This window comes from Meriones unguiculatus, chromosome 5 (assembly GCF_030254825.1).
Source record: "Meriones unguiculatus strain TT.TT164.6M chromosome 5, Bangor_MerUng_6.1, whole genome shotgun sequence".
Classification (NCBI taxonomy): domain Eukaryota; kingdom Metazoa; phylum Chordata; class Mammalia; order Rodentia; family Muridae; genus Meriones; species Meriones unguiculatus.
The window spans coordinates 51,169,207-51,184,736 of record NC_083353.1 but is presented as its reverse complement, the minus strand read 5'-3'; the positions used below and the strand labels follow the sequence as shown (position 1 = coordinate 51,184,736).

The 15,530-nt window shown below is 41.3% G+C and overlaps 1 protein-coding gene across 1 annotated transcript; it reads right to left on the bottom strand.

Annotated features, from left to right (window-relative positions):
- Positions 1 to 8,785: 8,785 nt before the first annotated feature.
- On the bottom strand, positions 8,786 to 9,715 carry LOC132654081 (vomeronasal type-1 receptor 44-like). The gene has a single exon (XM_060383352.1). The coding sequence runs from the start codon at positions 9,713 to 9,715 to the stop codon at positions 8,786 to 8,788; it is 930 nt and encodes a 309-aa protein (XP_060239335.1).
- Positions 9,716 to 15,530: the final 5,815 nt, after the last annotated feature.

Sequence of the window (15,530 nt, the reverse complement as noted above, 5' to 3'; positions counted from 1 at the left end):
CAAGCATTTTGTTGAGTATTTTGCATTGAAGTTCATAAGAGAGATTGGCCTGAAATTCTCTTTCTTTGTTGGGTCTTTGTGTAGTTTAGGTACCAAGGTAACTGTGGCTTCATAGAATGAGTTGGGAAGTGTTCCTTCTGTTTCTATTTCGTGGAATAGTTTGAAGAGAATTGGAATCAACTCTTCTTTGAAGGTCTGGTAGAATTCTGTGCTGAAACTATCTGGTCCTGGTCTTTTTTTGGACGGGAGACTTTCGATGACTATTTCTATTTCTTTAGGGGATATAGGACTATTTAATTGATTTATCTGCTCTTGATTCAGCTTTGGTAAGTGGAATGGATCAAGAAAATTATCCATTTCATTTAGATTTTCAAATTTTGTGGTATATACACTTTTGAAGTAAGTCCTAATAATTGTTTGGATTTCCTTGGTGTCTCTATTTATGTCCTCCTTTTTATATTTGATTTCATCGATTTGGATGGTGTCTCTCTGCCTTTTAGTTAGCTTGGCTAAGGGTTTGTCTATGTTGTTGATTTTCTCAAAGAACTAGCTCTTGGTTTCATTGATTCTTTGAATTGTTTTATGTGTTTCTAATTGATTGATTTCAGCCCTGAGTTTATTTCCAGCCATCTACTCCTTTTCGGTTTGTCTGCTTCTTTTTCTAGGGTTTTAGGTGAGCTATTAAGTTGCTTGAATGAGCTGTCTGGAATTTATTCTTGAAGGCACTTAGTGCTATGAACTTTCCTCTTAGCACTGCTTTCATTGTGTCCCACAAGTTTGGGTATGTTTTGCCTTCATTTTCATCGAATTCTAGGAAGTCTTAAATTTCTTTCTTCATTTCTTCCCTGACCCAGCTGTCATTGAGTAGCAAGTTTTCGGTTTCCATGTGTGTGTAGGCTTTTTGCTATTTCTGTTGGTGTTGCAGTCCAGTTTTATTCCACAGTGATCAGATAAGATACAAGGGATTATTTCATTCTTCTTGTATCTCTTGAGGCTTGCTTTGTGACCAACCATATGGTCTATTTTGGAGAAGGTTCCATGAGGTGCTGAGAAGAAGGTAAATTCTTTTGTGTTTGGTGTAAGGCTCTGTAAATGTCTGTTAGGTCCATTTAATTCATGACCTCTGTTAGAGACATTGTTTCTTTGTTTAATTTCTGTTTTGTTGACCTGTCCTTTGTTGAGAGTGGGATGTTGAAGTCTCCCACTATTAATGTGTGGGGATCTATGTGTGGTTTAAGTTTTAACAATGTTTCTTTTACAAATGTGGGTGCCCTTGTATTAGGGACATAGATGTTCAGGATTGTGATGTCTTCCTGGTGGAATTTTTCCCTTGATGAGTATGAAGTGTCCTAACCCATCTCCTTTGATGAATTTTGGTTGAAAATCTATTTTATCAGATATTAGAATGGCTACTCCTGCTTGATTCTTTGGTTCATTTGCTTAGAAAGCCATCTTCCAGCTCTTTACACTCAGGTAATATCTATCTTTGTGACTTAGGTGTGTTTCTTGTATACAACAGATTGCTGTGTCTTGTTTACACATTCATTCTGTTATTCTTTGTCTTTTTATTGGAAAATTGAGTCCATTGATGATGAGAGAGATTAATGACCAATGGCTGTTAGATCTTTTGATTCTGATGTTGGCTGTGGTCATAAGTTTGTGTGCTTGGTTGCTTTCTGTTTACTGTAATGTGGTTAATTATTTTCTGTGTTTTCTTGAAAGTAGCTAGTATTCTTGAGTTGCATTTTTCCTTCTAGTGTCTTCTGTAACACTGGATTTGTGTGTAGGTATTTTTCAATTTGTTTTTGTCATTGAATATCATTTTGTTCTCTGTCTATGAGGACTGAGAGTTTTGCTGGGTATAGTAGCCTGGGCTAACATCTGTGTTCCCTTAGGGCCTGCATGATATTCATCCAGGCCCTTCTGGCTTTCATAGTCTCAGTTGAGAAGTCAGGTGTGATTTGGATGAGCTTGCCACTATATGTAACTTAGCATTTTTCCCTTGCAGCTTTTAGTGTTTTTCTTTGTTCTGAATTCTTACTGCTTTGATTATCATGTGGCAGGAGGATTTTCTTTTCTGGTCTAATATAGTGGGTGTTCTGTAGGCCTCTTGTATTCTTATTGGCCTCTAATTTAAGTTTGGGAAATTTTCTTTAATGATTTGGTTGAAAATATTCTCTGGGACTTGGAGGAGGGAATCTTCTTTTTCCTCTATTCCTATTATTTTTAGGTTTTGTGTTTTTATGTTGTCTTGAATTTCTTGGACCATCTGTGTCCAGAATTTTTTAGATTTAACGTTTTCTTTGACAGATACATCTATTTCTTCCATTGTATCTTCCACACCTGAGATTCTTTCTTCCATCTCTTGTAGTCTATTGCTTATGCCAACCTCTGTAGTTCTTGTTTGCTTCCCTAATTTCTTTCTCTCCACAATTTTTTCCATTTGTGTTTTCTTTAATTTTTTTTTCAATTCTATCTACAGATCTTCAGCCTTTTTTTTATTTCTTTCACATATCTGACTGTGTATTTTCCTGATTTTCCTTCAATTCCTTCAGCTGTTTGTTTGAACAATCCTCTGTTTCTTTAATTTGTTTCAGTGATGTAAGTATTTCCTCTCTAAATACCTCAAACTGTTTGGCTGCAACTTCCTGTATTTCTTTACAGATGGCCATAATCTCTTTTTCTTTATCTTACTTTATTTCTTTACAGATGACTGTAAGCTGTTTGAATTTATCTGCCTCTAGGTCTTTACGCATTTTATTTGTTTCCTGTGTTATCCTCTTCATGAGCATAGAGGTTATGTCATCTTCTTGAATTTCAGTTAGGCTGGGGTGTCCAGGGCTACTTGCCACTGGATAACTGGGTTCTGGAGATGTCATATTGGTCTGTCTTTTGTTGGTTGAGCTTTTACACTGGCCTCTACCCATTGGGCTATCTTGGGTGTTGGGTGTTAGTTTCTGGTGATTCCTGGAATCCTGTATTGGAGAGAATCCCCTTGGCAGGAAGATGGTTTTTCCTGAAGGAAGCCTCCTCAGCTTTTTGGGTTTGGTCACTGTATGGCCGGTGTTGTATGGGACTTGCCAGAGCTCACCTCAGGCATACAGACCTGAGTGGTAACTATGGTCCCTATTAGTGGAGAGGGCTCTTCTTTTACCCTGAGAATTCCTGGAGACAGATGCCCTGCTTCTGGGTTTCTTGCTGTAAATTTATTGAGCTGCTGCTTTAACCTGGGTGTCCCTTGGTTTAGTCAATTTGTTAGGGATAGCTGGTTGCCACTTGGAGCATCTGGGGATTGATCTCAGGGATCCCAGGCTTCTGTAAGTTTGAGGGTGGGGCTATGGGCCCCAGTACCAAAGTGGTAATCTGTGGCAGGTGGTTACTGCTCTCCTGGCAGCAGCAGGCTAGTTGGTGCACAGCAGGTCCATGGGTTGGGCCAGTCTGTGGGACCTTACCGGGGATATACTGGGGGGCCTAAGTCTCCCCCATTTGCTTCCTTCCCTGTCGGGGATTTCTCCCGACAGGGACTCCAAGTCTCTGGTGCTCTGTGGCGCACAGTTCTGTCTGTGAAAAACTGTTGGCACACAGCAGGTTTCTGGACTCGTGGCACGCCTGCCCACTGGTCTGTGGGACCTTTTCTAGGGATATACTGTGTGGCCTAAGTCTGTCCCTGTCTGCTTTCTTCCCTGTGGGGTTTTCTCCTGAAAGAGACTCCCAGAATCTGGTGCCCTGGGGCACACAACTCTGTCTGTGACAGAGAGCTGGGTGTACAGCAGTCTCTGGGCTCTACGTGCTCTCTGCTAGAGCCCAATTCAGTAATGGTGGCTCGCACCTGCCATTATGCAAGACCTTTTACAGTGAAAGATTGGGTGACCCAAGGCCAATACTGTTTCCTTTCTTCCTTGTGGGATTTTCTCCTGACTGGGACTCCCAGTCTCTGGTGTTTTTGTGATAGTTACCCATTTTAAATTTAACCTTAAGAAAATACAGCCTAAACAAAGAGACGAGGTAAAACTCAATCTTGTACTCAATTATAATCTTTAGCATAACTTTTAATCTGCTCTTTTCAAGCTAAAATCAAGGCAAAACTTTTAATTAAACATAATTTATAAAGGGGCTAGCAAGTCTTATTTATCATATTGTATTAAAACTTAACAGCAAAAAATTAAACGACAAAAGTTTTATTTAGCATTAAACAGAGAACTAAACTTAGCCTGCAACCCTCAAAAAATGGACTATTCTGGCCATACCAAATCTATAGGCCAGAAAGAAACACTATTAAATCATTTATTTAGGTACTATCCATCAGGCATATATTTTATATAGTGGTTAACAGTGATCTGAATATAACCCTGCTTAACCCTGGGCTAACATGGAACTGTTGTCCTTTTTGTCCTGTAAAAGAGCATAAGCAAACTTTTTGCATTGAAGAATCTCCAGCCTTTTAAAATGAAGAACAACATATTTTATAGGTTTTTTTGCATGATATATTGTAATAACTAAAATTTTTTTAATTGGTTAAAACAGCATTGCTTGGTTTTACTTTTTAAAATTAATAAAATAAATAACCAAGGTCTTTTGACCTCCCCCAAAGGGTTGAGAAACTATTTTTAAGATTTTTGTTAGACTGTCCAAGGATTACCATTTTAAAATAACCAATAAATTTTAAAATGTTTTATAGAATTTAAGTCTAATGGTCCAGGACCAAACTCAGAGGTGTTGATTTGCACTGTCTCATGTCCAAAAATATTAATATCATCAGTCACATTTAAGTCCACAGTTTATCGTCATTTTAAGTCCACAGATATACATATACACACATAGAAACATATACACACATAGATTCCCGAAGGAGCAGAGCCCCCTTAGCCCTCTCTTCACAAAGAATAAGGTCCCACCGACCCTCTCTTTTTGTCCTGAAAAAAGTGTAGCAGTTATAGGTCTTTTCCTGGGAACTGGGGCATCCCCCAGATTCCCTTGACCAGAATGGAAACTCTCCAATTTTTCCAGATCTTGCAAGCAAACCAAAACCAGAAACCAAAACAGACAGCTGGCAGATAAAAACAATAACAGTGACAAAGACAAGAACAACTGTGGTACCTACTTTTTAAACATTTGCATATTTTTTTAAACCTGTTTTTGTAATATTAAAACAAAACATCCTCCTTAGGAGTGAATTTATAGAGCATAACCATGATTTCAAAAGTCAGAACTAGATGTAAATTTCAGAATTTATCAGAGCACACAATTTAAACTTTAAAACTAGAAGTGGCTCCATCCCTCTGGCCCATGTCCAAGAGCCAACACTGAATGAAGCTCCTGGGAGAAGAGATGAGAGGAGGATGGTGGCAGGGTGAACTGCTGCTCAGCTCAGCAGCTGGTAGAGGCTGGTCTTAGGCTGATTCAGAGGGTGTGAGCATTCCAATCCACCCAGTTCTCTGCAAGCCATCCAAGCCTAGCTTCTGGTAGGGGAGAGGGAAGGAGGCATGTAGTGTCCCCGATTTTCCTGCTCACTGAGCTCCGGCCCTGTGTTCTGTCCCCGCCAGACTGGGGGCCTTTTTTCTTTGTTAGGGTTAGAGAGAGGTGGGTGCAGGAGGCCATTCTGAATTATGAGACTTGGCAACTTTATTTTTCCCTTCTGACTCTGTTTTATACTCATTATCTAGGGCTTGTCTCCTAAATTATTTTCTGCTGTCAAATTACACAAATCTGTTTGAGCTCCTTTATGAACATTTGAAATAACCTTAGAAGTACTTTTTTTCTGCCTGTTTGGCTGCTCTAATTTTTAAAGTAACTCTTTAGCTTGTGAGATTCCTTTTTGTTTACCTTTACTCCTTGTGTCTTGAAGGACTGCTTGAGATCCTGTAAGAATAAGTCATGCTTGCTCAATTTTTGTCCAATAATTCGTCATTTTGACTTACCTCAATGGATCAAACTCACAGATGGGCAGTCCCATGGAGATCTCAATGCATTACCTTCAATCACTTCCCATGTGGAAGCACCAGATCCTATGTAGGAGTGTGGGTACACAAAGAAGGACATTCAATTTGATTCCCGTGCCTCAACCCCATGTTGGGCGCCAAGTATGTCCCGTCCAGTAGTAGTTCAATGCGATCCTAAGAAGGGGTGAAAAGAATGTGTTGGGAAAGAGACACAAAGAGGGAAAGCAAGTGTACAATCTGATCCAGCTCTCACTTATTTGAAAAATTTCACACAACTTTATAGGGAGAAGGCAGGAAGGGAAAATGTGTCAGCAAAATAGTTCACAAAATTTAACTGGGTGATTAATGATGATGCAGAATAAGACAAGAATGTTTACTAAAAGAGATACTACAAGAATGTCAGCTAAGATATCTCAAATTGTCTAGCCTGACAAACAGAAATAAAGAGTGCAATGGAAAGAAGCAAACCTTCTGCAGACCTAGTGCATGCTGGGTGACTGTGGCACTGAGGGTGCACTACATCCAGGGAGGAGAAAAAGTTTCCTCCTCTACAACATGGACTCAGCCTGCCCATCTCCTCATATTGAGAAAATGTGTGCAGAGCATGGTTTATGTCAGGGCTGAGCAGTACCTGTCCACCCTGTGTTTATGAATCCATGGGCTTGATTTTGCCACCATCATACAGCTCACCTTTACCATGGGATCAGCACATTCATTTATGCTCTTCACCCACTGTGAAGAAGTAAGATTAATCCTTTCCTGTGCACATTTCCTTTTGTTTAATTTGGAATTTTTTTCTGAGTCAGCGTTTCTTTGTGTAGCCCTAGTTGCCCTGGAACCTGATTTAAAATCTAGGCTCACCTTGAACTCAGAGAATCTCCTGTTTCTGCCATCTGAGTGCTATGATTAAATGCTTGCGCCTCCACCACCCATCTTATATTGGATTTTAAAATAATATTTTATTCTTATAATTATTTTTGCTTTGTGACTGTTATGTGCTAGTCTGGACTCATCCTGTAGCTCAGGCTGGCCTTGAACTCACTATCCTCCTGTTTTGATTTCATGGTTATAGACTTGAGCCACCAGGCAAATGTCTGCTCGTGGGTTTATACAACTTACAGTTGTGTGGTTTATTTCTTCTCCTCCATGTCCTTGGTGTGTGAAATGTTCTCTCATGTTACCTAGTTAAATTCCATTCTTTTTGTTAATTTACATCCTGTCTGAGGCTCTAGGTCTCACTCAGAGTGTAGACAGAACATGGAACAGATCTTCTCTGATCTTTCTTTTTCCACTAACCAGTTTTCAGTTATTTCTTTAGATTATATGTAAGTGTCAACACTGAAATTACTCGATTCTGGGTGTGAGTGGGGTCCATGCTTGTGACATATCCTCACACTGAGTGACAGATAACAGTTTTACTGTGGGAAGTAAGTCTCTAAGTGTGTGTTCTGCACTGTAAAGTATGCCTGTGAGTGGGTTCAGCTGTGTGAAGTCTTCCTGTGAGTGTGCTCAACTGTGTGACTTGTGTGACTGAGTCCGTGTTCTCTTACATGAAGTGTGCTCTGGGCAGGTATCTGATTAGTCTCAATTAAGCAGGCATGCTGCAAGCCCTCAGGTCCCTGGAGTATATCAATAGTGCAGCTGAGTAACTATCTGTGACTAGTTTCCTACTTAAATTTGGATTTTTTGAGCCCAGATAAAGCACTTTGTCTATGGTCTCTATTCCTTTGACACATCTAAGCTCCATCTTTCATAAGCAACTCATCAAGATTGTGCAGTGTGTCTGACTGGCATCGCAGACATTCGAGGTGTTCTTCATGTTCTGACTAGCATTCCTTAACAAGGGGAGGCCATGACCTGATCCTACATCCTGACACTTCTAGACAGTGGCTGTTTCTACTTTGACTGTTTTAAATCAGGCCATAGGAGCACCATTATGCAAATGACAGGATGCTTCTCTGCATATCATTTTGGCTCTGTGTATGTGTGTGTGTGTGTGTGTTCTGCATCCTGTGATAATTTATTCTCAAAACAGTGTTTCCTTGTATATTTTTCCAAATATAAACAACTGAGGCATTGATTTATTGAAAATGTCATATTTAAAGTAATGGGCTGTGCCAGAGAGATGGCTCAGCACATATGCAAACTGTTTTCTAAAAGACTCAAGTTCAATCATCACCACTCACCCTTGGGTGGCACACAACTGCCTATAAGTCTAGCTCTAAGAGTAATTGACATTTCTGGCCTCCAGGATGACCTGCACTCACGTACACACACACACACACACACACATACACACACACAAACACACACACACACAGACACAAGCACAGACACAAAAACATACACACACAGTTAAAAGTTAAATCATTTTTTAAAAAAATTAAAAGTAATCTGGGCATGATGGCACATGCCTTTGATCCCGGCACTCAGGGAGGCAGAAGCAGGTAGATCTCTGTGAGTATGAGGTCAGCCTGATCTACAAAGCAAGCCCAGGATAGCCAGGGCTACATGGAGAAACCCTGCCACAAATTCCAAAATAAATAAATAAATAAATAAATAAATAAATAAAAAGTAATGTGCTAAAAAAGACAGATGAGAGCCATTTCACAGACCTCCTTTGAAAACCCATTGAGAAAGATAAACTTCATGTGATATCTGAGTGGGAATGCAGTTTAATATTGTTTTATATACTTGCCATCCACACACAGAGTAAACAGATGGAATGTTAAAAGGATGTTTTCACATATCAGTTTAAGCCACAGAATGTTCCTACTATGTCATGATATGATGGCAACATATTGGATTGTATTAAGGAGTGTACAATTTTACCCATCATTGATTAATCAGATATTTAATTTCCTGTCCCACAGTGACCTTAAAAATTTAGTTATATGCTTTTCAGTGCAAATAAACACAAGAGGACTGACTGTGGCATAGCCATGGGACACAAGAATCTGGATACAGTAAAACAGAGAGCCATCTTTGAACTTCATTCTTGTGTGGAAGATAACACTGTCCAAAATGTAGAGAACCACAAAGAAGCTCATGAGCAGCAGGATGGTCCGGGTGGCCCTTCGCTCTGGGGATGCTTTTGGAGAAAGTTTGGTGCTGTGAAGATGCAGGGCCTGCTTCATGTGTCTGTATAAAAGAGTCACCATGTACCCGCTGGAGAACACCATGAGACTTATAAGAAAGGCTTTCCTGAAGACCACCAGTGTGGAAAATGTGTTTTGTCTGGAGTAACTCAGTGTGAGAAGTGAGCAAGACTGAGTAACATACATAAAATTATCTGAGGTCGAATTGGGGATGGCACTTATTGATACCAGGAGGTAACTGCTAAAAGACATGTAGAGAACACAAAGAAAAAGGGCGCAGGAGATGTCATGGGGAAATTTATGTTTAAACTTGTCTAAGCAGCAGCTTCTAGGGCTGAGGATGATGGTCCAGAGGACATTCAGCAGACAGGCAGCACAAAGGGAGAGGCCCCTCAAGAACCTGTGCAGATAGATAAGGGATTGGCATGTGGTGGGGTCCCACCTCCCCTGAGACATAAACATGTCTGCAGCTATGCGTCCCATAGTTAGCAGCATCAGTAGTTGGGTCAGGGCCAAGAAACCAATGGCGAGATCAATGAGCTTAGGCCTGTGCGCACCAATGAGCATACAGAGATGGAAGACGAAAAGGATGCTGTTGGCTGAGATCCCAACACTCATTTCAGAGAACAAGGTGATTTTAATGTTTGTGTTAGTGTGGAGTATGCTGGCTTTATTCATTGTATGTGTGTGTATTTGAAGTACCAAAAATCTGAGGAGAAAAGAGAAAACTCTTCATTACAAATACTGGTAATGAAGCATTACCCCCCAACACTGAGATGGCAACAACATGTCAATTCATCCCAATTCCACCTCATCCAAAAAGAACTCAGCTCCATCTCAGACTCCCTTGAGGCCATCCCCATAGTCCCCATTGTCCCCACTGTCCTGATGCTTCCCATGCAAAACTGAACTGTGCAGACCATTGTAGGCCTGTCTCAAAATACAAACTTTCTTGTACATTAAACATTTCCACAAGTTATAAAAAATTAACCTCTCCTGATCCACATGTTTGGTTTATTCAGGGGTAATAGCTGCATCTCACTTGATTGTCAGACCCACATGCACAGGGTCATTTATCTCACTGCCCTCTTCATTGCTGGCCAAGTAGTCATTCACTCTCTTTTTCATTCAGTCATTAATCATTCATTCTCTATGTCTCTTTCTGTCTGTCTCTCTCCCCCTCCCTGCCCCTCTTACCTCTGTCTCCTCCTCCTCGTTCTCTCTCTCTCTCTCTCTCTCTCTCTCTCTCTCTCTCTCTCGGTTTTTCAAGTCAGGGTTTCTCTATGTAGTCCTGGCTGTCCTGGAACTCACTCTGTAGACAACACTGACCTAGAACTCAGAGATCCTCCTGCCTTTGCCTCCTGAGTGCTGGGATTGAAAACATGCACCACCACTGCCCGGCCAGGCCAAATGTTCTTATTAATCTCCAGAACAAATAATTACCAGTTTGGACTCTGAATCAAATCCTGCCGACTATCTGCCATTTCTTCAGAGTGTGACCATAAGCACTCAGAAGATGAGCTCCAGTCAGCAACTCTGGAACATATGCACAGTCAAGAAGCCCCTAGGTGTGAGGATTCTACCTACACACCAAGCATGGAACTGTTTCAGGCACAAAGTGATCTCTGTACTTGTCAGCTGCTGGTTTTCTCATGCAGTGTCCTGGGAGACAGAATGCAGCTCTGTGAATGACAGATCAGCTCCTTCCCTGCATGAAGCAGAAAAGAAAAAAATGACCAAAAGGATAGAATGATGGAGACAAGTTCTGTTTCCAGAGAAATCCTGGTTTTTCTCTGAACTCTCTTAAGTGACTCTGCCTCCAACCTATGACTTTAATCTCCAGCCATGATGCCTCTGTGAAGAGAGCCTGAGCATCCAATATCGGGATAAGTTCAGGGTGAGCATACTCCTTATTTTTTCCTCTTTTGACAGGTAAAATTAGGGTGCTAAACAAAACTACAATTATAATAAGCTCAGGGCCATCTCATTCTAAGTTCATAATTAAATGAAAGTGTCCACCCAGTCTTGAGGGATGGGCTCCACAGGAGTCTTAAGTCTCCTTACCTTCAAGGTGTAGGGGACTTCTCCAGACTTCAGGAATGTAGGAAATTCAGTGTGTGTTTTATGTAGAGATCATCATTTCCTCTAATGAATTTTGAATACACATGAAGTATATAATGTTGTAAAAAGTTTCCCAGATACACAGTAAAGAATTATCAACTGAAAATCAAGGGTGTGAGATGAAATAACTTCATAATTTTTCTCACCAGTTTGTGTGAGTATACAGTATACTGACAAGAAGCAAAAATGTTTTAAATGTTCTAAGTATTTGTTCTTATATCCACAGATGAGTGTAACCCTCACCTCTCAACATGAAAACTTCTCTTTGAGCAGAATGAGATCAGTACAGAAAACCACAACTGATCAAGATGTAGAGTTGTGGATCCCAGTCTCGGTGGACCCATCTACCAAAGAACTGCAAGCAAGGCTCAGAGAACATTGCTTCTGAAGATGGCATGGAGAGATTGAAAGCAGGGGATTAGGGAATTCACTGTGAGATTGTGTCTCCCAGTAGTGTTAAGGAGCTACAGCAATAACCTTACGCACATGACTGCTTAAACCTGAGCTAAACAAGGACAACAACACTTAGACATGCCAAGGTACAGGAAAACCACTGCTCAGCCCTTCTCAAAGAACTACAGGAGACTAAGGAATGCCAAGAGCCGGAGCAACAGTCCTCTCCAGGGAAGAGCACACAAACTGGTAGTCCAAAACCCAATTATCAGCCCTGAAAACAAGCAAACAAGTCACATTATACAGACTGAGCAGGTCGCAGTGATGCCTCTGAGACTATATATGTATATAATAACAATTAAAGAAAAAGAGGCCATGAGGATGAGGGACAGCATGGGAATGATATTTGGATGGGTTTTGAGGGAGGAATGGGAAAGGACATATTACATCATTATATTATAAGCTTAAAAATTTAAAGAAGTATTTATAAAATGAGGGAAGAGGGAAAATGTTAAAATTCATAAATACTTGATAAGAATGAATAATTCAGAGCTGAAAATAAATACTTGATAAAAACAATTAATAATTTGAGTTTCCTCACATAAAAATTCTATAATAGCGACACAAAAAGCTAGTTCTTCAAAAGATTAGTGGCCACCAGGCCCAGAGAGTCATGATTAAGCTCTTCAGATTTTTCTTCCTGTGAACCTATGGAGTTCCTCATAATGCCCTTGCTCCTTCCCGAAGACAGTCTCAATGAAGAGCAGTCAGTGGAGAAGGAAGAACCAGGAAAGAGAAGGAAGAAGAGCAGAGGAAATTCAGTTTCATCAACAGGTGACATAGACTAAGAGTTTATGGCACACAGCCAATATGGTTGAGTCTGTGCCATGATGACCCCAGAAAAATAAACAGTAATCAAGCCTTTAGGACAAAGAGCAGTGGTGCTCATTGTCGCTCAACCTGAATGTCAGCTTGTGACCTGTGTGCACCCATAATGGTAGCCATGGGTTTGATAGACACATTTCATAGAGGATAAAGTAGACATTTGTAAAGTTTTAAGAGTTTAAAAAATCTGAAATGTATGCATTCACTAGCTGCTACCAACAATATAATCCCAATCTATGTTTATAACCACCATTTTCATGAAATGCAAGTCTTCTATGTTCACATGAATACAAAGGAACACATAAATACATACACACACAAACATGAGAGAGAGGGGAGAAGAGAAAGAGGAGGGAAAAGGACAGGGAGAAGGAGAGGGTGAGGAATTGATTCTTATAAAGATATCACATTGTCAAACCAGGGAGAGGGTTGTCAACCTCTTTAGAGTTTGGTGCAGGCTGTGCTATTTTTAGGGTGACTTCAGTAACTACATCCCTGCAAAACGTAAATCACTTAGGGAAGCCAGGCCTTCTCAGGAGCCAGGAATCTTTAGCCATATTCATGGCATTATGGCTTCAGGAGATCATTGTTTTGAAATCACTGCAGAACCTTGTTAGCGTGGAGGAGAAAGTTCACAGTTGCTTCCTCTCTGCAGAAAAAGCTGAGGAGAGTGACACAATGTCATGTGTCACTGTGAACACCAGCTTGTGTGGAGTGAGACAAACAACAGCCTTGAGCCACCTGCCAGCTCCAGGCTTTGCAGCCCCCTCAACTGTGCCTATGTGAAGGTTTGTAGAAAATTCAGGGCTAATGCATCATTTGTATACAAAACATTACAGTGACTAAAAACCCTTCGTAGAAAAACTGCTGTCTTCCTAGATGGTAGTCCTCACATGAATGCCTACTAGCCCAGCAAAGGAGATCAGAGAACATGATAGCCACTTCCTGCCATCAGAAATATTAGATAAGAGAAAGCCTTTTGCTCAACAGTTCAGCCTTCAACAGCCGCCTGTGTCCTTGAGAAAAAATTGTGCTGTGCCCTAAAATTACCTTTTTAGCATTGTCTATCAGCTTTCCTGCAGAGGTAATAGGGGTTCTGCACTCAGAGAATGGACCTGTACTTGTGATATAGGTTCCCTGTGAACCTTGGGGATGAGGACGGAAAGGCTTAGAGGGTAGAACGGGAGAACAAAATATATCTGAAGCAAAGACATCCATAAGAATCCTGAACATTACCTGTTAAAGCAACTATGAAGGCTTCAGCTGCTCAGACCAACAAGGTTAGAGCCCCCTGCTCTGCATGGAGTCAGGAGACCAGGACTTTAGACACTGTGTCATCCCTCAGTTACCCGAATCATGGACAGCTTGAGATCTATAACATCATCAAACGGGCCTCAAACAAGTGACCAGTTTTTAGAACAGCAGTGGCCTGAAATTGTGACCTGGAGGGAAATAGAGAGTGGAAAGGGGAAAGGAACCCCCTCTGCAGAAACCACTGCATGCTGGGTGCTTGTGGCCCTGTGGGTGCACTGTAGCTGGGGAGGAGAAAGGCAGGAAGTGATGTCTGTGTCCTCCTCTACATCTTGGATACAGCCTGCCCATTCCTGGAAGCTGAGAGGCTGTGTAAAGAGCATGTTTATGTCTGGGCTGAGCAGAACCTGTCCACCCTCATGCTTTTGAAGCTGTGTGTTCGTGTTTGTCACCGTCACAGAGCTCACCTGTACAGTGTCACATCACTCTCCTCCCATTCTCAGCCTCCTCATGCAGTGCACAGAGGGGTTTGGAAGTTGGGACTAGCTCTGCTTCATCAATGTGGGCTGTGTTTAAAGCGGAGTTACACTGGGCAGTATTCTCTAAAAATTCTACTTGGAAAGCTCATAAAACAGTGGGGAAGAAGCCAACAGGGACCCAGAAAAGGAAAACTGTCACTAGAAGGTATCAGAGCTGTGTCCAGAGAGGCCATGAAATAAAGGAGCTGTGGGGATGTGATGGGGAAAACCAAGAAAAACACCTGGGCTAAGGAATGGCTGAAACCCTTTTTATTGTCCTCAGAGCTCACCCTTGCAGCTAGACTGTTGTAGTACAGCAAAATGAAGTAATGAGGTCCCAGAGAAGCCTCTGCACTGACCTGACAGTTTTCTCACAGATGCCTGCTCTTACTACATGGAGCCAATTGTCCTACAGGAGAAACTTTTCCTGACAGAACCTGTGGTCTGATGGACTCTGTGAGGGAGCAAGGGATAACTACCTTCTTGCCCAGCAGCTTTGATGCTCTCTTTGAAAGAGAAAAGAAGATAGGCTTCTGTTCATCTGTTCCTAACCCCATGTAAAGACACAGTTTGTGAAACTGTGAGAGCTAAGAACAGAGACAAGGCCTTGAGAGAGAAACAAAAGCTAGATGTTTCCATTATCTGAGCACTTTGCAATTGTCTCTCCCAGGCTCTAGAGCCATAAATTCCTATCCTTATTTCCCAGAAATAAGAAACCACTACCAGGATTAACATACACTTGACATCTTGCCACTGATACCTGGCAACCTTGTCCTTTACCTGAGACATCCCAGTGGGCAGAACTCAGGCTAAAGGCAGCCTCTGAGTTCTAGGATCTATAGATGAACTGGGAGTGAACCACAGCACAGTATGGGGCTGTCCTCTGTGGGGCTTTGAACCTACACCTTCATTTCCTTGTAAAGATTCAAACCTCTTAATTATTCAGACCACAGAAGTCAGATACAGTGTTGAGGACATTACATTAAGCTGTGGGTTTAAGCTTTCCTGGATGACATGAGGAGAGCTGAAGGAAAGAATAAATTAGGAAATAGATTGTGTGACTGAAGTGCTAACACAGAAAGTCTTTAGAACAACATGAGGGCAAACCAAAAGTGTATTGGTATTCTGGAAGCATGAAAAACTAATGAATTTTAGGAATTACAGAAAATTAATATCCTAAGGAAAAACCATGCTGGTTACTAGTGCAGAACAAAGTTGCCTGTGCAGTGAGGCTGTCAGAGTTCAGCATCTTCTCTGCAGATGCTGAAAACATCCTGTAGCCCAGTGCTCCTCCTCCCACAGTCTGCCTGGAAACAGAACACCTT

Excerpts from the sequence above, each read along its gene's own strand:
- LOC132654081 (XM_060383352.1), bottom strand. The coding sequence starts at position 9,715 with ATGAATAAAGCCAGCATACTCCACACTAACACAAACATTAAAATCACC.